The following is a 24,744-nucleotide window of genomic DNA, read 5'->3' on the forward strand; positions in this document are numbered from 1 at the left end:
GTTACATCTCTAGTCTTCTCCTTTACTGTAGATGCATTACCTTTCTTCCCATTGCCACAAAAATTTAATGGATGATTAGGCAAAGACAGAGATATGCATCAAAATATATAATAACTAGAAATGATACTCTGAGTAAAGTTTTATCAACAAAAGGATTTCTGTGGAGACTTATGAGATGAAAAGAATACCCTAGTAAGAAACAATCCCTGTGCACCTACAGAATATTTTTATAAACCTTTCATACTGACATTTGTTCTATTATCAGAAGTACTTTTCTTATCTCCCCCCTAATTTTAAACCAAAACCTTTCAGAAGCATACAAAAAATAAAATAACTGCTCTTTACCCCTTAATGATCAGCACATGACTTCACTGTTAATCATACCTTTTCTTCCAGTAATAATCTTTCTCTACATTTGTGCATAAGGCAATGGTGTTTCTGTCAATTGAAAGAAACACCTGCAGAGAAGTTCCTTCTTTTCAGCCCCAGAGTGGAACAACAAAGCATGTGCAACCAGGACATCGCACATGAAAAAAAAGAGAGAGAAGGGAGGGTGGGAGGGGAAGAAAAAAGAAACAAACAAACCAAAAGGAGCATGCTCACTGAAGCAAACAAGAAGAAATAAATAGCTATCAAAGTCTAATGATTTCTTCAAGTATTTATTAACAGATTTTCTGGAGGTTTATAACTTGGTCAAGGTTTGGTTGTTTTCACAGCAGCGGGAAAAGACAACCTGCCACAAAGCAAGACCTACTGATGAATTTTAATTTCTTATTTATTACATAAAACCATTAGAATTTCCCACGGGTTGTAGGCAGTTGGAAGAGTAAAAAGCACACTTCATATGCAATGCAAAAGCTGTGAACATGGGAAACCGGTTCTTTTAAACATCTCCACATTTTTAAACACCTCCACTACCTTCGTTTTACCTCTACAGAAAACAACTCCCCAAATTTTCATTTTGAAGCAACACTGAAAACAAGTCTTGCTTACAGTTGGCAGTTAAAGGAAAATGAAAACAATCACCTAGAATCGAAGGTGTCACACAGTTTCAAGTAGTGACAGTCAGTATTTAAACTATTTTACTGTTACCATGTAAATCTATTTCTGACAATTTTCATCCAAGCTGGTATAAAATTTAGACTGGGCCCTAGAAAAACCATGTGAGTTTTACACATTTATGCACTAAATCTAATAAGACTGATCACACATATGGCACTGGAGGCCTAGAATTCACTTATACGTTGGGTGTCTCTGCGTAACAGCTAAAGGTACAAGATATATCCCTGAAGACAAAGTTATATCAATCTACTACTACTGTTATTTTATTCAAAATATATGGGATCTATGGTTTTCAAAGCACTAGATCATTACAAAGGTTCTTAACTACTAAAAATATGAAGGACAAAACTTGACTACATTGGTAGTAAAAGACAATGGCTATCCTTGAATACTGTGATAACCATATATTAAAAAATCCTGTATAGCCTTATTTACTGTAAGTATAATAAGGTTTATTTTAGTGACAGGGCTATTAGAAATAAAGTAAAAGGATAATACATGGTCTCCAAATAAGTAATATCCAAATAAATATAGCAGATGTTATAGAGGCAATGCCCAAGCTGTAAGGGTGTTGTTTTCAGTAAACACCAAGACATAAGACTTCTTTCATAAAGCCCAAGAACCAGAAATGCAAAACTACGCTCTTTACCTACTGAAACATTTTTTAGCTAGAACAAAACAAGAAGTAACAATCAGAGAGCTGCTTAGTTGCAAGTGTACAGTGAGACAACACTCAAAACACCAAACAGTCAGGACTTTTTAAGTTCCTTGTTAGTCTTTCAAACAGCCTTCCCTCTCAGAAATCACCTGTTGTTGCAACTGCTCAAAATTTGCTTCCATTTTCTATAGATACCTAGTCCACTGTATTATCTCCCAGTGACCAACTAAAAAAGTTAAAAACTAATTGTAGACAGTCTGTCTGGGACACCAATGAACCATGTGATGCCAAAGCATAGATCTACAGCAGGAAATGCAGAATTCTAACACAGAGGACAAAGAGACCTCTGAACTTCCAAGTAACGCAGAATGTCTGACAGGAAGCCCTGAGCTTTGATAAAATAACTCTCCAGAACATGAAGCTATATAATCTTACCAGAACGCGAAGAGAAGATGATCTTACGTGCCTATTGATCTCATCTACCCACTGATGACAAATAGAACTTGGAGAAATTATCAGAGTTGCTCCCGTGGGAACTGGTTTCATTGCCACAAGACAATGGGGACAGTAGAAGGGCCTGCTCTTCAGGTTTTCCTCTTTGTAGTTTACACATTCTGCATGCTGCCATAAGTAGCATTTCAGGCACTGCACACGAGCTTTGTAGTCAGCCAATCCAAGCTCACCACAGATGCATTCAAAACGATATTCAGAGGTATTAAATGGAAATACAGAACTGGTATGTTGTACACTACTGTCAGCATGTTCTTGGGAATGTGAGGACGAGACCTTTGGGATTTCCTGCTGGACATCGGCTGTAGTTTTAGAAACATCAAAATCAGGATGACTACTCATGTCACTGGAGACAAGGAGGTTGCCATGCAAATCAGGAGATTTTGGGATGACAGTTTCCTGCTTAACATTATTCTCTTTTACAGAGTTCTCATGATCTGGTTCAGATTTCTTGTTATTTTTGCTAGGTGTACAATAATCATGTTCTTCCATGGCAATATCCACCTGTGAAGCAGTTTTACAGATGTGTTCAGATGTGATACCACTATTTTTTGATTCTTTGGTTTGAGTTTTAGCATCAGTCAGCTGCTTCCTCTGAGTATTTTCTGAAGTCTTTGCTACCTACAAAGTAAAATTAACCAAGAATGTCAGACTTTACATACAAAATTGTCCAGTGCTGTTTAATGTCTACCAGTGCTATTTAATATTTCCATTAATGACACAGACAAAGGGATCTAGTGCACCCTCAGCAAACATGCAGATGACACCAAGCTGAGTGGTGCAGTTGGCACACCTGAAAGGCAGGATGCCATCTGGAGGGACCTGGACAAGTTCGAGAAGTGAGCCCATGGGAACCTCATGAGGGTTAACAAGATCAAGTGCAAGTTACTGCACGTGGGTTGGGATAATCCCCGGTATCAATACAGGCTGGGGGATGAACAGATCGAGAGCAGCCCGAGGCAGAAGGACTTGCAGGTGCTGGTGGATGAGAGGCTGGACATGAGCTGGCAACATGCACTCACAGCCCAGAAAGCCAAACGTATCCTGGGCTGAGTCAAAAGCAGTGTGACCAGCAGGGCGAGGGAGGTGAATCTGCCCCTCCACTCCACTCAGGTGAGACCCCACATGGAGTACTACATCCAGCTCTGGGAACCCCAACATAAGAAGGTCATAGACCTGTTGGAGCAAATCCAGAGAAGGGCCACCAAGATGATTAGAGGGATGGAGAACCTCTCCCAATGAAGAAAGGCTAAGAAAATTAAGATTCAGCCTGAATTCTTCTTCAGCCTGAAGAAGAAAAGGCTACAGGGTGACCTAATTTCAACATTCCAGTACATGAAGGGACTATTTACAAGAGTGTGTAGTCACAGGATAAGGGGAAATAGCTTTTATCTGAAAGACAGTAGGTTTAGATTAGATACTAGGAAGAAATTATTTACTGTGAGGGTGGTGAGACACCGGAACAGTTTCCACAGAGAAGTCCCTGAAAGTGTTCCAGGCCAGGCTGGATGGGGCTTTGGGCAACCTGGTCCAGTGGAAGGTGTCCCCATGGCAGGAGGGGTTGGAAAACAGATGATTTTTAAGGGCTCTTTCAACCCAAATTACTTTCTCATCTTTTTTTTTTTTTTTTTAACCATATAAACACATCAGGACATAGATATTATGGTTTTGTATCAATTTCCAGTTTGAGGATTTGGTTAATGTTTACCAGTGTTTAAAAAACACCTTCACAGTAGGAACAATGCAACTTCCAGTGCCACTATTTTACAAGATTTATGACAGATGTAGTTAATACTTTAGCACCAAATTTGATCTATGTATGACTTCTGCTTCTTTACTCATGAATGTCAAAGCAAATGCTGCCATTTTCTTCATTTTTACCAGTAAGTTAGCATCACTGAACTAGTGCACACACACAACACAGCTCCAAGTAGCATGCAATCAGTAGAAAAAAGATCTGTCTTTGCAACATTGATGTAACTGTGGCAGCACATTTTACCTGCTCTTTGGTTCTTTCTCGCTTCTTCTGTTCCTTGTAATTCTTTCCCAGCTTGAAAGACCCAGCCAGACCATGTCCTTTGACTTGCTCTACTACATGTTCTGCAATTAGCTTTTCTAGAGTTCTTTTGAGAAGCCGTCTATTTCTCTGTGTGTCATACCTATAAATAGCACTGATGTACTTAAATATTGCAACGATGGATGCTCCTTTCTTCACATTCATTTCTTTTACAGCTGTTAATATCATCACTCGTAAGCCTGTATGTAGAATCAAAGCAAAACAACTTACAGCTCAGATAAAATGAAAGTTACCTCAGAGAATGCATATTAAGGGAACTCTAAACATAGTGTTCATCTAAAAAAATGCAAAACAAAGACAGACAGCAGTTTTGACAATGCTTGACTTGAGGCAGCTCTGCAAATTGCTATTTTGCAGTCAATCCAAGGCAATATTTGACAGTAATAGAAATAAGTCACTCCATTTTCTTACTGAGGCGTAAAAAAGATAGTGTATTTCAGTTAAATGCATAAACTCTTTTACAAAGACCTTTAGTTATATGGAGCTCTGTAGCTCAGAGTTCTGAGTTGATAACTTACTTTTAACTGTGAATCACTTGTTTGTAGCATGCAATCCCACATGACAGTGCCCAGCAAAAGAATCATTTCATTCTGAAGAAGTGAAGAGTAACCTTGAGCTCATAGTCAGTGGCCAATATAAGACTTAATGCCAAAAGCAAAATGTATTTTAAAAGTCATCAGAAATACTTACTGGGATATTGTATTTTTTCCTTCAATTTAGGCTCCATTTCCTTTGGTTTTTTCTTTTTATTTCCTTCTAAAGGTTGAGGTGGAACAAAGAAGTTCACAAGCTTACCCTAATGCAGAAAACATTAGTTATTAGCTCACATCTCTTCACAGTCACTCTGACCTTTGTTAATGTTTTCACATTTGAAAATAAGCATGAGCTGCTACAGATATATGTTCTGATCTCACCAATTTGCTTAGATGTACAGATGTACAGAATGACACCTCATTCAGTTCAGTTTCTTGGCAAATGGTGTTCAGCACCTACAGTGAGAACAGAAAGAGCAGCCCTGCAAGCCTTTTGGGGTCCTTCACTGCTTCGGAATTAAGTTGCATTAATCTATAGCTGTTAAGTGATCTAGGCTACTGATAAGGGAGGAAAATATATATTTAATATATAGCAAAAAACAAAAAAAGAGGTAAACAATACCTAGGAGGAAAAGCCCTAGTTAGTTGTACAAAAAGTATGTTTTTCTTTTTAGAGTTGTCCTCCTCAATTTTACTCTATTATGAGTGATGCAGGAATAGTGAGTCAATCCAAGGAAATGCATACTCAAAAACTGGCATATAAAGAAGAATCTCAAAGCTGGGAAAAAACACAGTGCCAATATTTCTATTACTGTTTTATAGCTATATACATTGACACTTCACTCTGCCCTGTCCAATTAGTTGCTCTGTAGGATTCTTAAAAAGTAACTGCAATGAAATTCCAGATACTGTTTGAACCCTACAGAGAGTTGAAATAATTGGAATAACTCTACCATTGGCTTACACAATCCAGGAGTCATCCAAAAAGTCTCTAGTGGAATAAAGCACTTCTGGTTTTACTTTTGTTTGGGTTTTTTTTAGGACATCATACAAAGACATTTTATATTTGAAGACAAGAAAAATACAAATGACAAGAGGCCTTCTGGATTAATGGAATACTACCTTTCAACCACAGGCAATGTTATACAATTTTGCTTATAAAGATCCCAAAATATTAGCTAAGATGTCTGTCCCAACTACTTGTATCATGAAACAGTTCCACTAACTCCAGCTTTCCAAAAGTTATGGTTTCTAGTTATTGTTGTCAGTTGATGTCCACGTGCATTAGTGCTTATACTCCCCTCTTCACACTCCTCAGTGCTGACTCTTATACATTTAAGAATCATCTTATTCTCTCAGAGAATTGAGTACTTTTAACTGATAAAATTACAAGCAGGCAGGAGATCATTATGAATAAACGTAAAATGAAACAGGTTGCCATGAATTCAAAGGTATGGAACCCATGAAGTGGTAAGAGTTTACTTAAGAATAACAGTTCTTTTCCCTCAGAAAGAATTTTTGGTTTCAGTGAATGTGCTAAGTTTTTACAGTATGGGTGATGAGGAAAGTGAAAAGATGGAAAACTGTTGCTAAATAAGCCCATTTATTACATGAAATAGAAAGAGAGTAGAAATCTTTATTTACTGAGTGTAAATTGTCTCTATTTTAGCATAGAACGTATGTCTAATGGATGTTTGATACTCATCAATACAAAGAAGTGAAGGAAAGAATGACATCCAACATAGTAAACTACCATATTTATAGACTCCTGAAGCCTGTGTAAACTATATAAGCAGTGCAGTTGCCTGACAACACCCTTGAACAATGGTAAACTATCAACTGCTTCTCATGCAAACTATTCCACCATTTATGCCACCAAGTATCATGTCCTACAAAGGAAAAACTGTCCTTGCAATACAGCTTTAAATACAGAGTTCTACAAACCAGAAAGCACTAAACTCAAGAGAAGTGCATTTGCATTAATTCTGAAAAGCACTTTCTTCATAATAACTTTCATCCTAGTTTCCTTACCTCAGGTAATGTCAGATCATCTTGTTTAATATCTGGTCCAGTATGGTTCAGAATAAGAGCCAACACTTCTACTGTTTTTCCAAGACCCATCTCATCTGCCAAAATACCTCCAGGCCACTGGGGTCCAGCAGTTGGGTATTCACGGATAATACTAAAATTCAAGTGCATTCCCAAATGAAAGTCAATAACTACAGAATGGTGTGACAGAAGCACATGTTCAGGAACATACAGCACAGCTTTAGCAAGGCAAAGTTTGTAGGGTGGGGCATTATCTTTGTTCAGTTTAGATGAGATTAAAAAATGTTAAAAAGCTTTTTGGATGTATAAACCTGAAAAAGACAAATATGTATGCCAGAATTTTTAGAATTGTTTCACCTCCTAATAGGCCTTGCCCTGCTAACCTTGGCATATCATAATATGAGTCTCAAAAAGTTGAAATATTTTTATATTCACATATCACAGATCTGACAGTTATATAGGGAAAAACAGAATGCAAACTAGCAATCAAAAGGTTCTATTCTAATCAAATTAACAAGAAAAAAGAAATAGATTTAGTAATGCAATACCCGGCTTTAATAAAAAGCATTATACTGCCCCCTTCCTTTAGACTTTAAACACAGTGGATAAGAAGGTCAAAGTCTCCAATGCCCCATGTTAACAATAAACCACAAATTTATTGAAATTAAAAAAAAAAAAGAATTACGTCTTCAACTTGAGATTTACATATTTACCTGTGCACTATATATTACAATTTGTCCTTTTTTTTCAAAATAAAGATATCACTGTTCTAATTCTTTAGTTGCTAACTGAAACACAAGATATGGATTATCTTCTATCCTTCAGGACAAAGCTACCAATGAGGTTTTCACAAAGTACAACCCTGAGGCGTTCTCAGAAAGAGTAACTATAAAAACATACCAGCCAGTGAATGGATTATAGTAGATTTTTACTCCATCCAGAGTGATCACCTCCCGCCATAAGAAGTGCAGTGCATTTTCTATGAAGAAAGTGTTCATGTTACTATTGTGAGGTTTCTCTATAAACAGCACACTGCTTAGAATTGTTCAGCCTTATTGTGACATTTAGAGACAAAAAGCTGAAGTCTACCTCCACAGAGCTTCATGACCAACAAGGTACATCAGCTGCTGTTCAGCAAGACTAGCTTATCATTTAGTGTACTAACCAAACAACAGCTTTTATGGAAATAGTAAAGAAATAATTAACAAAACTTCTAATCGAACAGCAAGAAAACATTACTGCTGACAATTACACTTCCCTCAATTATGCAAGTTTTCCAGATCCATATACTTGCCACTGCTTGGAGCGTTTGTGTGGTTCTCTCGGTGAAGCATCCAATTCACAGCCTCACTTTGGTATGGCCTCAGAATGGGAATTAATGCAGGATGCTGCACATCCTTTCTAAGTAACTCGATATCCTGCTGATGGGTGTGTCGTACAAAGTCGTAAAGCTCTTCAATATTTTGTCGCTCTAGTTCCATGTCAGACTCTTCTTCATCTTCCTCCAGCTCATCTGCATACACCAAATAATTCAAGATGCTCATTATAATCAAACTGGGACAACATCTCAGTAAATTTTGCTGCAACATATTTAGTTAATGGATGAAAGTAAGCAAAGTAAAATGACATTTAAACATATGTCATGACTGCACCTAACTCAGCTAGCAGCAGTAGTAAACAATGAGCACTGTTTTACAGATTAATAACTGAAATAAAGTAAAACTATGTAAAATAATAACAACAGTAATAATAGTAATAGCAATGAAAAAGAGAGAGATTAACAAAACCCAAGAAACACAAGTGATGCACAATACAATTGCTCGCTACCCACTGACTGATGCCCAGCCCATCCCCAAGTGGTGACTGGTGGTTCCCAGCCAACTCTCACCAGTTTATAAACTGAGCATGATGTTCTATGGTATGGAATATCCCTTCGGCCAGTTCAGGTCAGCTGTCCTGGCCAAGCTCCCTCCTGGTTTCTTTTGCATCTCCTCACTGGAAGAGCAAGGACTGAAACTGCGGAAAAAGCCCTTGACCTGGGGTAACCATTGCTCAGCAACAAGTAACACATAATTGTGTTACAAACATTATTCTCACACTTAACCCAAACACACCGCACTGTACTGGCTACTAGGAGCAAAACTAACTCTATCTCAGCTGAAACCAGGACAGCTGAAAGTTAACTGTAGGGTGCTATGGCGATCACAGATGTATACATAATCAGAAAAGCTCTTTCTTTAGAATTTAGGTATAGAATGACCAGATCTTATTATTTGATAAAGACCTTCCACTAAACATTTTCAACTAGTACAGAATCACAAATATCTCATATTTCACATTTAATTATTAATATGGGTCAATGACCTTACTGAAAGGAGAAAACCATAGTGAGCTGTCAAGCATTTGTCATTCATTTTTTATGAAATAAAGTCTTTCTTTATAAAATAACACATTTTAAAAAGCAATACAGGAGATTCTCTTCAGAGAGCTTTCATGTTAAACTGAAGTTATCCATCAGGATAAGAAAATTGTAGCAGTAGGACAACACTTAATTCTCACTACTTGCATCATTGCAAAAATTCAGACAAGGCATACTTTGGAAATTAAAAACCCACTTCAAGAGAAGTATGCACCCTTCAGGACAGAAGGCCTACCCTTCTTTTCTACCCTCTAGGAAAGAAGACTTTGTGCTTATGTATTTTTCACAAAATTTGGATATATGGGCATACAAAGAACTTAAGCGCTGCAGAACAAAAATTCATGAAAATTCGAGGGTCAGCATTCTAGGAAACTGACATAAAGTGAGAGAACAAAAGACTTAAAGGACAAGTTTTAACAGTGTTTTAGTTCTCAAATTAAAAACACTGGTACCAAAAAAATACAGAAAGATACTAACCCTAGCTAGCACTGGAGATAGTCACCTTGCAAAATTTTTCTAAAAAAGAAAAAAAAATTGGAAGCAAGTCAGAGCCATCATTTCCAGCATAAAGTGACCTTAAAGTGACCTTAAAAACTCTAATAAAACAGTTAATGACAGGCACAATTAAATGAAATTATAATTCCTATGTCTTGGGCTAGGAAAGAAGAGAGGTACCTGGCACAAACACTAGAGAACTTAATCTTAAAATAAGGTTTGGGAGCTGCTAATAGGCTCTTTCATGAAAAAAAAGCACCCTTTCATTCAAATGGATGGTGAAGGTGAAGAACAAAATGGTGTGCCTAAGTATGGCAGCCATCAGTGCTTTCCCCTAATCCTTTTAAATCAAAGAAACAATTCCAGTGCTTCACAAGGGAAAAGAGAATTCTGAAAGACATTGAGTTTATATATAGTCATGAAAACCATATACATATAAGACTTGCAGTGTAAACCAGGCAATCAGAGTACACATGTGGGGTTATTAATACTATGGCCAAATGAAAAGCACCAAGCAAAGCACTCAGCTTTATATATTAAAGAAACCATTCAAAGGCATCCTCTAACACACATCCCTCACTTTAGGAAAATAGCAGAAAATTAGAATGACTGCAAAGTATAACTTCAATCAATGAATTCAATCTACAATGACACCTATCATTATACTTGCTAAAATCACAGTTTTCAAATCTCACAGTTTTAAGCATAATAAATTGATTTCTATATAAACTAAGTCGATCCAGAATTTTACAGGGGAGCAAAGACTATAATATACTTTAGAGTAATTTTTTTCATACAATTGGGTATTTTTTGTCCACACCTTTCTTGTTTTGTTCATTCTTTCAAAGATTTTTTTTCCCTGATTAAATGGTTCTATGTACCACAGGGATTTTTTAAAGGATGCTAGGGAAGTTTACCCTTCTCTCAGTTACTTATTTAACAGTGAATATTTAACTATGCTTTCAATCATTTCAAAATGTAATTCAAAGACACAGGTTTCATCTTAGTCTTTTTTACATTTGAGAAACAGATGTATTGTACTATCTAAAAATTCAGTTTCTTTGACACTTTTCAAGTACTCTACTTAATTCCTTCAATGACTGAATTACAGTTCTGCTATTGCACCTGAAGAAGGATCTTTCCATTTCCAGATGGCTGTACCTGCATCAATGAAAACGTAATCTTTTTCCCCATTATTCTAGATTAATGGAAAACTTGTTGCTTTGCATTTGGTAGTAAATAACATATACAAATACAACAACCATCTTTATACAAAGAATTTATTCTTCTTAAGAAAATTGAAGGCAAATGTTATGTAATATGACATTGCCAGCTACTATAGCTCCATAACACTGTAAACACTGGGAAAACAAAACCCAAACCATTTACTTTTCACTAGAACAAACAGCAATTAAACAGACATTTTAGTCTCCTTTTTTTTATTTTAATTATAAAGACTATGGTTTTTTTCATATTAAGAAAGTAGCTTGCTGGATCTTTAAGTAATTTATGTCTCTGTGTTCACTGAAGCTACAAGCAGCATGCAATATTATATGGTAGATATTGGGATACAAGCTATTATAAAACCAGCTATTTATTAAAGCAAACAAAATAAATCTCTGCAAACAATTTCCTCAAAAAAGTAGTTAACTCTACTAATTAATTCTGCTAACTCATGAAGCTTCTCCATATTCGGCACAGTGAGTGAACCATCTAGGGAAGATGTCCTGCTGGATGCATTGTTCATGAACAAAGAAGGGCTGGCAGGTGATGTGATGACTGGAGGCTGTCTTGGGCATGGCGATCATGAAATGATAGTTTTTGGTTCTTGGAGAAGTAAGAAGGGGTGCCATCAGAACTGCTACCTTGGACTTCAAGAGGGCAGACTTTGGCCTGTTTAGGGGTGTGGTTAACAAAGTCCCTCAGGAGGCAGTCCTGAAAGGCAAAGGGGCTGGACATTCTTAAAGAATGAAATCTTAAGGTACAGGAGTAGGGAAGACCAGCCTGGCTGAACAGGGAGCTTTGGCTGGAACTCAGGGAAAAAAGAGAGCTTATGACTCTTGGAACAAGCAGCTGGCAACTCCAGAGGACTACAAGGATGTGGTGAGGTTACTGCATTCAATTTTGGGTCCCTCACTACAAGAAAGATACAGAGATGCTGGAGCATGTCCAGAGCAGGGCAATAAATCTAGTGAAGAGTCTGGAGCACAAGTCTTATGAGAAGCGGTTGAGTTAGCTGAGATTGTTTAGCCTGGAGAAAAGGCAGACAAGGAGGGGCCACAGTATTCTCTACAATTACCTGAAAGGACAGTGTAGTGAGGTGGGGGTCAGCCTCTTCTCCCAAGTAACTGAACAAGAGGAAATGGCTTCAAGTTGCACCAGGGGAGGGTTAGATCAGATATCAGGAAAAATTTCTTCACCAAAAGGGTTGTCAAGCTTTGGAACAGGCTGTGCAGGGAAATGGTTTAGTAACTATCCCTGGAAGTATTTAAAAGATGTGTAAATGAGGCACTTAGGGACATGGTTTAGTGATGGACTTGGCCGTGCTGGGTTATAGGTTGGACTCAATGATCTTAAAGTTCTTTTCCAATCTAAGTGATTCAATGATTCTATGATTCCATATTAAATATTTTGTCACTTTTTTTTTTTTTAGATTCCTTACTGCATCTATGCTATGCTTGCCATAACTTGAGATGGAATGCCTACCACAAAGTCTCAAAACCATCTCTAGAAGGATATTAATGGAATGAGTACATAGAGGAAAACAAATATATAAAAATAAAATGTAGGGATTCAGAGGTCATGTCTCTTATTTGTGTAAAACCTTGTGCACAACTCCGTCAACACAAGAATTTGCTTATCAGTGGGAAGAACAAGAAACCTCATCTTGGAATGTTGCTGCATAGAGTTCACTTTAGATGGATGCTGACAAGTGTTCAAATACATAAGTACAAGCAATTAAAAAAAAATCAACTATTTCTGTTAAATAGGTGGATTTTAAACATGACTAAGTTGCTAGAAGTGCTTAAAAGGAATACATTCATCAGCATACAATCAAGGATATATTATTTTATGCTACATCAATAAGGAGGTGTTTAAAAACTGTTAGAAAATGAAACTAGTTTCACAGTGTGTAATCACCTGGGGTCTTCCCTCAAAAATATTGTTCTTTTGTGTGACACACTTTTTCTGAATTCAGAGCACAGCATAATGCACACTGTGGACTTACATAGTGGTTTAACGATCCTGTTTTGTTCTCTAATACTTCCAGGATAACTGTTTACCTTAGATTTGGTTTGACTAGCACTGAACACTAAGGTGATACATTTACTGAGCTCTACACCTACCTACTCAACTACAACCCAAGTTGCAACAATTAGCAAAGAGGCCATAATTTTTTTCTTTTGCATTGCTCTACTTTTATCTATTGAATTTCTACTGAAGCTGCACTGCCTAATCTGCTTGCAAGCTTTTAGTTGTTGTTCATCTCTGTTATGCTGAATAATATATTTAAACTTTGTTGATAGCATTTCACCAATCGCTCTTTTTCTCAAAGCATACATTAAGCTGCACATGCCTTTGTAGGACTTGACTGATGATTACCAATCATTTATTTCTCCTCTCCACAATAGCTATTTTACTTAGCCATTTAAACAGCATTCATTGGCATAAAATCAAGACTCTGTTGTTATTTTATGCTACACCAAAACGTACATGGTGAAAAATGGTCAGAATATTTACCATTTGGCAACACAGCTGCTTTATGAACCTGACCTGGTTACATGGCTTCTGAAAAGTTAAGACATAGCAACTAGCAACACAATCACTCACATCCACATTCTTGCTCCAGTAACTTTGAGGCGTATGTCTTCCCTTCCAGCAAATGCCTCTTCACTTGTAAGCAGCACTGAACCACGTAGTCCATAAAAATATATCCTTTAGAGTAGTGAAGACAGATGCCTCAGATCCCAGCAGAAAATTATTCTGGATCTCAGAATAAGTCACTGGTCATTTTCTTTGCAAACAATCTCTTTCCCCAACCCTTCCTCAATGAGAAGATATGCAGAGAAGAAAAATGTGCTTTCTGCTATAGCATTACTTTATTTCAGCATTCTATCATATGCCTTAGTCATCTCAAGTCTATAAATTCTCTGGCAAATATTCTGCTTCTAATACATGTATGATGACGTATTTCTCCTAATACATTTAAAACCATTACTATTCATTTCTATACCTTAAACTACTTATACTTCAGACTTCTTGGATCTGCTTTATTGTGCTTTTAAACTTACACTGACACGTCTGTGTCAGTCAGATTACTTCAGTTTTTGGAAGGATGACTTCTTATGCGCAATATCTTCCCTTCCCCACATACTTAGCTATACTGGCCCATCCCTTGGTACACCTCAAATCTCTTCTTACAGTTCCACGTTTGTTCTTCGCATCAAGAAAGGATGTTCAGATTTTATTCTGTTAGCATTCACTTTAAGCTTCTCTTTAGCAAGTTGCCTAATTTTTTACACAATTCTGCCTTTTTAAATTAAGTACAATGGTATGGGGGTGCTAGGCTTCTCTTGCTTCTGCAAGAACCCTCAAACTCAGAATACTACAGTCACTGTTATTGAGTCAGTCTTCAGCTCAAACTTTGAATCAATACTACACTCCGGAACAAGACTGTTTTTTTTTCACAAGTTTCCTAAGCCATCATTTATCACTCTATAAATCTGTATTACTACTGACTATATTCTGGTAAACATATCTTCAATTCCAAAATGACAACAAGGCCTGAAGTTGTAAATCTTTAGTGGTATATTTTCAGAACTGTCATAAAGCTGCATTTTGTAGTGGTTTACATTATAATTGCTATACAATATAAAACACACAGAAATCTATTCCATAGTTTTTTGATAGGCACCAACCTGGGAACAAAATTTTTCCAAATTTAATTCCTGGTTCATTTAAATAGTTCCTGTGTAACTCGGAGAAGCTACTGTAGATCTGTTCAACCAACCCACAAGAATCAGTGAAAACTGTATTTACTCCCAAAAAGGTAAGGACTCAAACATCTCTGTGTTTCAGTGCCTTATCTGTACAGAAGAAATATTATCACCTCTAATTTCAGCATAAACTAATTAGCATATGATTAATGGTCAGATAATAATATTGACATATCTAACAACATTACCTTGAAAGTAAAAGTCAGTCTAGATGGCAGGAATAATTACCATTTTTCCTTACATTTAAAACTACCACACAAGACACACTTTAATAACAAAAACTGTTTGTCAACAATCAACTTTATTGCATTACCTGGAATTAAAAAACTGTAGAACTTTTCCATGAGTTTTTGAATCAGCTGATTGGCTTTTTTGGGCCTTCCACCTCCATCACTGAGAAACTCTGGTTTACTTAGCCCAGCTTCAAGAAGGTAAATTCCAACCTGTGAAAGGGTTAATAATTTAATTAGCTGTTAAAATTACAAGAATATTATAAACAGAAGAACATGAAAATAACAACAGTGCTTTGAAAATCAGCAAGTATAGACAGATATAATAAATCTACTAAAAATACCATACAGAGGAATTGTAACTAAAAGATTCTGTGATTCCTTTGGGTAATGCATTGCTAATAGTGAAAAAGTAAAAAGTCATTTTCAGAAAAAAACACACTGAAAACATTACAAAAGCATGTAGAAACTATACATTTTCATCACATTATAAAATATATGGTAGCTGCCAGACTTTGTTGTTCAGAGGTTTCTATTTTACATTTCAAACGGAAAAACTTTCAAAATGTATACAAATGCATACCTTTAAAGTCTGAGCCTCTCCAGGTCTTTGATAAAGTCCAATTATCTTTTTCTTTTGCAACCATCTCAAGCCTTCCAATATTTCACCACTTAAAGTTGGTTCCACCAAAATACGTTGTTCATAAGCACCCAGGTATTCTTTAGTTTCATTACTATACTCTTCTTCACTTCTTTCATGAACACAGACCTGCAGCTGATCGTCAGAGTCTCCTCTCATTAAAGTAAAGCTCCTTTCGTGGAATTCGTCAGCTAGAATTTGTTCAGAAGGAAGATGTAGAGCAAATTCTCCCAACAAAACCTTCCAGGACCCATCTGCACGGTATGGCAAGACTATAATACTTAGCTGTACAGACACAGGAGTCAAGATGGAATAAGAGTCTTCTTCATCATTAACTGTCAAAAACTTAACAGATTTTGAGCCACTGCCTTCTTTTTGTACAAGATCTTCATCAGTGCTATCATCATTTATAACAATGAAGGATGCAGAAGTGCTTGGAACGGGAACATGGTCCTCATTAGTCACTTCATCATCTAACGTTACTATCTCATTTCTCCGGTCTTCATGCATGTTCCAGCAGAGCTTTTTCTTCTTCTCCTCATCTACTTTCGATGGAGGTGCGCGTTTTCGTCGACTACTCATTTTGTTGTTTTCTCAACAGTACTTTCAGTCCCTGCAAAATGAAGTAAATCAGTCAGCAGTAAGCATTATAAAATCAAATGCCCACACTAAAATTTTACCATGCAACAGTAGCTCAACTTGCAAAATGTTCAGACACAAACATATGCAGTAAAAACTCTAATTGTTCAAAAGTATTAGTTTTATAGAGCCTCTCCTATTCCTGTGCCATCACACAAAACTGGACATGAAGCATTGCCTTGTGCTAGATCTTATAATTTTGCCAAACAGAGACAGACAGAGATCAACAAGAATGTTTCCTTTCACAGCTGTTACTCAGACTCTGTGGGACAGATATAAACCAAGAACCAGAGGAATCCTCAAAGATGGGGGTGGAGGGAGACAGCAAAAGAAACTCCACGAACAAAAGTGCAGGAAGTACAGGAGATTTGGGGGCGGGTGTCGGGAAAATACACAAAAAATTCCTCTTTCCTTTCAAAGCCTAAATAGGCATGAAATTTTAAGCAAACTTGACACAGGGCTAGTCTGAAGCTGCCATTACATAAAATATGGTTTAGAGCCTAAGGTATCAAGTTCTGTCTTTCGAAGTCCCCAGTGACCTTCCTACTAGTATCCAATACTTTATTTTCCCAGAAAACTGTGCATCCTGGGACCTGAATACACAAACTGCTTACAGAAGAGCCTTTAGTTATTCTATTGCATTTCAGTAGGACCAATCATCAAACTAAATGGATAGTCTTATTGATTTTGACTAACTGCAAAGTCAAGTCAAGATGCACATCTAAATTCTTGACTCAACCTGGGCATAGAACAAAACAGAACAAAACCAAAACAATAAACAAACACTGTTTGATGATTTATGAAAGCCAAAGGAAACATCCTGGAATACAGAAATCTTGCCTGTTTGAATTGCAAACACAGAATCACAGAATCAATTAGGTTGGAAAAGACCTCAGAGATCATTGAGTCCAACCTATGACCGAGCACCACCATGTCAAGTAGACCGTGGCACTAAGTGCCACATCCAGACTTTCCTTAAACACCTCCAGGGACGGTGACTCCACCACCTCCCTGAGCAGTCCATTCCAGTGTCTAATCACTCTTCATGTGAAGAAATTCTTCCTACTGTTCAATTTAAACCTCCCCTGGCACAGCTTGAGGCCATGTCCTCTCGTCCTGTCGCTGGCTGCCTGGGAGAAGAGGCCGATTCCCACCTTGCCACAACATCCTTTCAGGTAGTTACAGACAACAGAATTGAGGGAAGGTGAGTTTTTCAAAGCAATGTCCATGCACACGAAGCGATGCTGACAGTAATCGGAGCCAACCCTGACGGAAGCAAACACGGCACTTAACCCAGAGGCAGAGGGATCCCTAGGGCATACCGGAATGCACGTGGGCGCCAGCCTGGGCACCGCACTCTGACGAGCAAAGCGGGAGAACCGCTCTGTGTGAGTGAGAGACGTTTAAAACTCCCGCGACCTGGAGACGACCGTGCCCACACCCCGCAGCAGCAGCACCCCTGCACAGCGGGGCCCGTGAGCGACCTGGGGCTGAACGCTGCACCGAGCGCCCCAGAACCCCGGGCCAGGGGCCTCCCCCCCCGCGCCCCACCGCTGGAACGCGGGCACAGCTCGTTGTCTCGAGCGAGGAAAGTGACTTGAAGGCTGGGAAGGCGAGGCCAGAGAGATGAGACACTCCGCGACAGCCCCTGGAGGGGTCCATGCGGCCGCGGTGACCCGGCCCCGCCGCACCCCCGGTCACCGCGCAGCTGGCCCGCGGCACCCACGGCTCCCCGCACAGGCGACTCGCCCAGGCCCCGGGCCGCCCAGCCTCGCCGCCCGCGGCACGGCCGCTCACCGCCCGAGAAGCGACCCCTCGGAGCCGCGAGGGTGAGGGGCGAGGAGAGCGGGGCTCGGAGCCCCGGACGTACCGAAGCGGTGACGCTGCGGCCCCGGCGGCCGTGGCTACTCCCGGCTCGGGCGGGGCCCCCCCGTGCGGTGTCGGTGGCAGCGACGGCGGCGGCGGCGGGGGGGCGGTGTCGGGGGGGACGGTGCGGGGGGGGGACGGTGCGAGGGGGGCGGTGCGGGGGTCGCGACCCTTCGGCCCCGGGCGGTGCCCGACGGAGCCCCCGGCGGGGAGCGGAGGGCGGGGTCAATGGGGAGGGGGCGGGCACGAGAGTGCGCGCGCACCCGCGCCGGCCCGGCCGGCAGCCAATGGGCTCCGGGGACAGTGACATTTGCTCCGCCCACCCCGCGCGCCGGCGGAAGAAAGCAACAGGAAGAGTGGAGAGCAGCGCAGGCGCAGTGGGTGCATCCTGGTGAGGGGGCGGGGAAAACGCCCTTGCCCTCAGTGGGGCGGGGCCGGGCGGGCACGGGCTGTGACATCACAGGCGGTGGGCGGGTGCGGGGCTGGGAGGTGGATCCTCAGGGAGGAGCGGAGGTGAGAAATCGTGTGTGATCCAAGTAGTGCACGGGAAGTTTCTCTTGAACGTGAGGAAGAACTGTACTGTGCGGATGACCGAACGCTGGAACAGGTTACCCAAAGAGACTGCGGAGTCTCCCTCACTGGAGGTACTCAAGAACCATCTGGACACAATCCTGTGCCATCCGGTGTGGGATGACCCTGTTTGAGCAGGGGGATTGGAGCAGATTGAGCAGATTGAGCAGGGGGATTGGAGCACTGTGGTCCCTTCTGACCTAACCCATTCTGTGATTCTGTGGGTGAAACACTTGGGAGGAGAGAGGACACGCTAAGGGCTGTTAAGACTGTGTGAGAAGAGCAATATAAAGAGTGAGTTTTTGGGCTGTCAGTACTGCAGAAAGGCAAAATCAGGTCAACCAATTTTTAATGATAAATACCACTTCAGTAAAACCTGTGAAAATATTTAATCCTCTCATGAAGCAGCTGAAGGACTGCCAAGCCAGTGGTTTGGAGTTCCCTTAGGAGGCTTTCTGTCTCCCTCCTAAAAGAAGATCTTGATAAAAGACCCTAATTTTTTATTTTGTTTTTTAAATGGAGTTCTTTTATTTCTGGATGTGCCTTTTGGGATTTAGCTATTATGGAATCAGAATCAATAGGTTGGAAAAGACCTCAGAGATCATCAAGTCCAACCTATGACGGAACACCAGCATGTCAAGTAGACCATGGCACTAAGTGCCACATCCAGTCTTTCCTTAAAACACCTCCAGGACAGTCACTGTCCTGGAGCAGTCCATTCCAGTGTCTAATCAGCCCTTTTGTGAAGAAATGTTTCCTAATATTCAACCTGAACCTCCCCAGCACAGCTTGAGACTGTGTTCTCTCATCCTGTTCCTAGTTGCCTGCCAGAAGAAGCTGCCCCCCACCTGGCTACAACCTCGTTTCAGGTATTTGTAGAGTGATAAGGTCACCCCTGAGCCTCCTCCTCTCCAGGCTAAACAAGACCAGCTTCCTCAGTTGCTCCTCATATGACTTATGCTCCAGTCCCCTCAGCAGCTTTCTTGCCTTTCTCTGCCTTTGCTCCAGCACTTCCATGTCCTTCCTGAAGTGAAGGGCCCAGAACTGGACACAGTACTGGTGGGGTGGCCTCACCAGTGCCAAGTACAGGGGGAGATCACTTCCCTGATCCTGCTGGCCACATTATTTCTCATACAGGCCAGGATGCCTATTGATTCAATCCATAAGACAGTGAGCAGCAGAAGTTATGTACTTCTCTAGGAAGTGATGAAGCAACCTTGTTTCACTCCCTCATGGTATGCAACCATGTGCCTGGGTAGGTAGCTCCATCTAAAGGTAGGACATCCATGTTTATGTTGCAAGATGTGAACATCAAATCTTCTCATCCTGAACTTGATGACAGGAGTCAGGATGGGCAGAGGACAGCAACTGCCATCATGGCTACTGAGGCGAAGGGCCATGCTGTCAGTCCCCCCACATGGGACCTCAAAGGTGTGACTCCTCATGCACATGTCCTGCACCTGCTGTTGATGACCTGATGCTGTGAGAAAGTCCCACAAGTGACTGCTGCTCACCCTCCTCCACTTAATGAAGTCTGGACTCAACCAACAAAGGGAAACGAGAGAAAATCATACACTTCTAGAATCCTTACAGAAATAGCAGACAACAATTCATGATTCAGTGACCTCCATTCGCAGGCTTATTCACAAGGCTCTTCACAGGGCTGTGAATCTCTAGTATATTAGCCCTTGTCCTTTAGTTAACTTTTCTATTTCTATGCTGTGCATGCCTTCTATTAAAGATTTTCTCTCCCAGGTTAGGATTTCTGTTTCTTTGGTAGCGATGGTGGCTTTTAGAGACTTTTAATGTAAAGCTCTTGTAAAACTGAACTTTTCTCATCTGTATGTCGTAAAAACTGGTAAGCAAGAAATGAACCTTTCTGCTTTCAGAAGAGGGGGAAGACACACTGGCATCAAGAGAGTTCCTGTTCTGCATGATGGTATATGTCTAAGCCTCTCTTTTTCTCTCACCCCCATTCAGTACAAAGTATTTTTCTTAGTTCTCAGAATGAACAACCTTGTCACGATCCTCCCACCAAGGGAAGGAGGAGATAACAACTTCAAATGGGGTAGCAGTCGAGAGCTGGCAGTTCCCAGGTAGCCATTGTCTTGGCACTGCTCAAACCACTCCTACCTTAAAGCTGAGAAGTCACTTCCCAGATCTCCCTGCCCACTGATCGGGTCAAGAGTTGGTATCTCTTATTACTTTTCAACACGGGAAGAGGAAGAAAGTGACTCAGATTTGAAAATACCCTTGGCTAGTGGTCCAGTGAAACAACACTAGAGGTCCTTTAACAAGTAACGCTTTTATTTGAAAGAAAATTCACATTTGTTAATTGAATGATAAAGGCACATGGGTAGCAAAAGACTATATTGGTAAACCTTGCAATATCATATGAGAAAGAGAATGGTGGAAGAAAAAGAGATAGAGAGAAAAGAAAAAGAGGGGGGGAGGAAGAGAAATCACTGGTCACAGATCCAGTGTTGGACCAGTCAACATGGCTCTTTGGTGTGTAAGGAGCGCTCATCCTGAAGCTCTTGGGTATACTCTGACAGAGTAGGAGGCGCACATCTTACCACAGGTGTCCCTGCTTGGGGGAGGAGAGAGTAGCAAGTCCATTGATTTGTCTTTAAGGTAGTTGTATTCTCAGCCATGTAGGATTTCAAATGCCAGTTTAGACTTTTGGAAGAAATGGACGGTGAGACTGTACTGCCGTCATAAATAGAGGTGGGGGCGCCAATTTATATATAAATGAGGGATCTCTAGAGTAACAAAGAGAAGGATTACAAAGACTGTGGGTCTAGTGAAGGGGCAGAACAGAACCATAACACCTTAGCATCACTCCCTCTTCCACTTGACTTACTGCAGTGATAAGGGTCATAGTCCTCCCCTCAGCACACCATTCACACTTCTCATGGAAATCTCTTAGCTACTTATGTCATGGAAATCCCTTCACCGTGTATCTCATGGCATATCTCATGGAACACCTGACTGTTATCTTGCCTGTTGTGGCTCCAATTGCCTCATTTATGAGTATTTGAGATATTTGTTGGAAGAATTCAGAGGGGTCTCCACTCCTTGTGTCCATTCTTTGTCTCGAGGAGTTTGCTTTTTTGTCTAGTGGATTGCAAACCTGTAGTTTGAGATAAAGATCTAGACCAAGTGGAAGAATGTCCATTTCTATCCAGTAGTTAATGACTAAGGATCGTAGTGATTAGTACCTAGTAATTTCCCTCCTGTTCTGAAGAACTTCAATGCAGGAAAGAAGATAATTGCCATTTAATCTAACAAAATAAAAAGGAACAGTATAAAGAAAAGAGAATATGATGTTGTCCTAGTTAGAACAGCTGGGCCCAGTTCATCACTGGATGGGTGTAACCCAAAACTGTGTATTCTATAGCCTTCCATGCCATTTCCCAGAAACTGTTATCAATAGACTATTCACACCCTCTGCCCAGAGCAGCCTGACTCATCAGGCTACAAACTAGGTGCTAAGAGGCCTGCAAGATAGAAGGGTGTTTTTGTCCTCATGCCCATTGAGGAACCCCCCGCCCTGAGGGAAGTACTGAGCATTCCTGCCTGAACTGGAGAATATATAATCTTGGAGTCTTGGGACTTTTTTAACCACTCGTGGGATCCAGAGGAAGACTGCAGATCATCACTCTCAACCAGACTGCAGACCACCACTCGACTGGACTGCAATCACCACTTTTCAACCAGACTGCAACCATCACTCTTGACCAGACTGCAACAGCACTCTCACCAACAGGTTTTCCCCTCTCCTTTTCCTTTGGACTCAGAAGGCCCAAAGAACACCACTCTGTTCATGCCCCAGGGTGCTGGGTTATATATTTGGGTTTTGTGGGTTAAAACCAATTGTTTGTCTGTATAATCATACTTATTGTATTATTTTATTACATTGTCATTCTGACTTATAATCTCTCTTTTGAGTTGGGTTCATTTTCCCTGCTGGTTTACCTTTAAACCAGCACAGATGTAAAATGAGACCATGTGATTTTTTTTTGACCACACTTGAGAACATAGCCTCCCTTGCCTATGGATAAAAATTCCCGTATGTTCTCAGTGGCAATTCTTAAATCCCACAAAAAGTAATCAAATAACATCAGGAGACATGTTACTTAGCAAAGCGTTTCTTTTTTGAGGGAGGATAGAGAAAACAGCATGTTAGTAATTTTGGCGTTTTAGGGTCCTTTTCACCAATATTTTAGTTGCAAAGGCAAGCAGAAGTTTTCTAAAGAAAGTAAAAATTGCATTTGTCTCCAGATCGTTTCTGGCAGAAAATGTGAATGCTTATAGTAAGTGAATAAAACTGAGGGCAGACAGGCTACATTCCCTGCACTACAATGATTGTACATTATGCTGAAGAGCTAACTGTGCCATACTTTGAGCTCTATTGATAAAAATCACCATATGATGGAAATGGAAAGATGGACACCAGTGGAGCCATAATATTGTTCCAGTCTATTCCAGATTAATAAAACTGTAATCAGTATTCTATGCCCTGGTAGGAAATTATTTCTGTAAGTTCAGCTCTATCCTACTTCCGTAGTGTTTGGTGTTTTAATATAGCTATCATAGTGAAACTTTGAAAGTGTTATCATAAAATCACTACCATCCACAGCGCATAAGAGTGCTTTGGGCAAAAGAGTAGAGGATTTAAATATTTTTTGGAGAGCTGCAAAGAGTATTATTGTGTGCCAGAAGCAATCATGTAAGCCAGTAAACCAACTCTCTAGCATGCAAATAATACCATGAAGCCACAGGATGGTAAGCTTCCCTTTGTTCTTCAAGTCTTCAGCTCTGTTTCTTCAAAACAGAGAAGTTCAACACACCACTTGTGCCCTTCTGCCTCTTATCACAGCATCTCCTGGGGAAATCTATCTGCTCCCCACAGAATAACACTCTTCAGGCCATCTGTCTCGGCTCATGTGTATGCACAGTTCTTGTACACCCTTGTCCATCTGCTGCTCAGCTGAGCTACGTGCTGGTTTTCTGAAAACCAGGTGATACACCTGACCTCAGGACTGACAGTAGCAGCTGATCAGTCACTGGTGGGAGTTAAGCCCATCTCCCGTTTTCCAAGAGAAAAGGACAGTTAAAAAGACTATCTAAATATAGAGCAGAAAAAAAATAACCATGTCATTGCATCTAGGACATCGTCTAGAGTTACTATGCAGGATATGGAATCCAGTTCTTGGAGTTATTTAAATATATACCTAAATAAGGTGTTTTCATCACTTTAATATTCCTTTTATAAGCAAAATGGCATAAAGGAAAAGTTTGCAGTTCCTGAGAAAAAAACAAGCCCTCTAATAAAACTGGAATTAAGTAAATAAAATGTTTATAATAAAATCAGTCAAAGTATTTGGAAATTTAGGCTCAAAGTATAAATGTTGCTAACATAATACATGGCACACTGGTTTGGAGGAGAGCTGGAGGATGCTCACAATAAAGAGATATTTCAGACATTGCCTATGAGAGATGTATTTCTTGTCAGTGAAAAATCTTGGTTTTCACACTCTGGCAAGAGAAGATTTGAATTCATACCTGACTCTAATATAAAAATTAAGGAAATCAAAACTTCTTGCAAAATTCTTATCTATGTTCTGTACTATGGATAAAAAGGGAAATAAAATTGAACAAAAAATAAAACCTAAAACAAAATTGTGCAGTCTTCTGAAACAATTTTATTTTGACCACTTTCCTCATAAAGAAGTGAGAAGTAGTCTTGGTATTTTCTGTCGAAGAAAATATGAACTTCACCAGGGATGTCATTTCTTTGATTATAAAATTAGAAGTACATAAAGATCTACAGTATTCAAGCCACACAGCAATGTATTTTTTAACACAGATGAAAATCTGCCTCCACAGATGTTTTCTTCAAGTTTAACAAAGTTCAATGTTAAAATTAGTTTATGAAGATTGATGTAGCTTCGTGGCAGAAGGTTAATAATCATTCTCTTTATAGGGTGTTATAT

General features: G+C 40.0%; 1 protein-coding gene across 3 annotated transcripts in view; it reads right to left on the minus strand.

The window, feature by feature from the left end:
* The window catches only part of SHPRH (SNF2 histone linker PHD RING helicase), a 56,442-nt gene extending 38,009 nt beyond the window's left edge, over window positions 1-18,433 (minus strand). Inside the window, exons 1-9 of one of the 3 annotated variants that reach the window (XM_051811287.1) lie at window positions 18,180-18,433; window positions 15,614-16,283; window positions 15,114-15,243; window positions 8,184-8,402; window positions 7,790-7,868; window positions 6,872-7,022; window positions 4,998-5,103; window positions 4,230-4,486; window positions 2,156-2,851 (exon numbers count right to left, since the gene is read on the minus strand). In XM_051811287.1, the coding sequence (XP_051667247.1) occupies window positions 2,156-2,851; window positions 4,230-4,486; window positions 4,998-5,103; window positions 6,872-7,022; window positions 7,790-7,868; window positions 8,184-8,402; window positions 15,114-15,243; window positions 15,614-16,252 (2,277 nt within the window). In that variant the 5' untranslated portion in view covers window positions 16,253-16,283; window positions 18,180-18,433. Of the gene's footprint in view, window positions 1-2,155; window positions 2,852-4,229; window positions 4,487-4,997; window positions 5,104-6,871; window positions 7,023-7,789; window positions 7,869-8,183; window positions 8,403-12,102; window positions 12,187-15,113; window positions 15,244-15,613; window positions 16,284-18,179 lie in introns of those variants that run through there. The other 2 variants (XM_051811286.1, XM_051811288.1) reach the window with 2 other exon arrangements.
* Between the last annotated feature and the right edge of the window lie 6,311 nt (window positions 18,434-24,744).

The sequence above is a fragment of the Manacus candei genome, unplaced genomic scaffold, assembly GCF_025592945.1.
Source record: "Manacus candei isolate 608988 ecotype Guabito, Panama unplaced genomic scaffold, ASM2559294v1 h1tg000081l, whole genome shotgun sequence".
NCBI lineage: Eukaryota > Metazoa > Chordata > Aves > Passeriformes > Pipridae > Manacus > Manacus candei.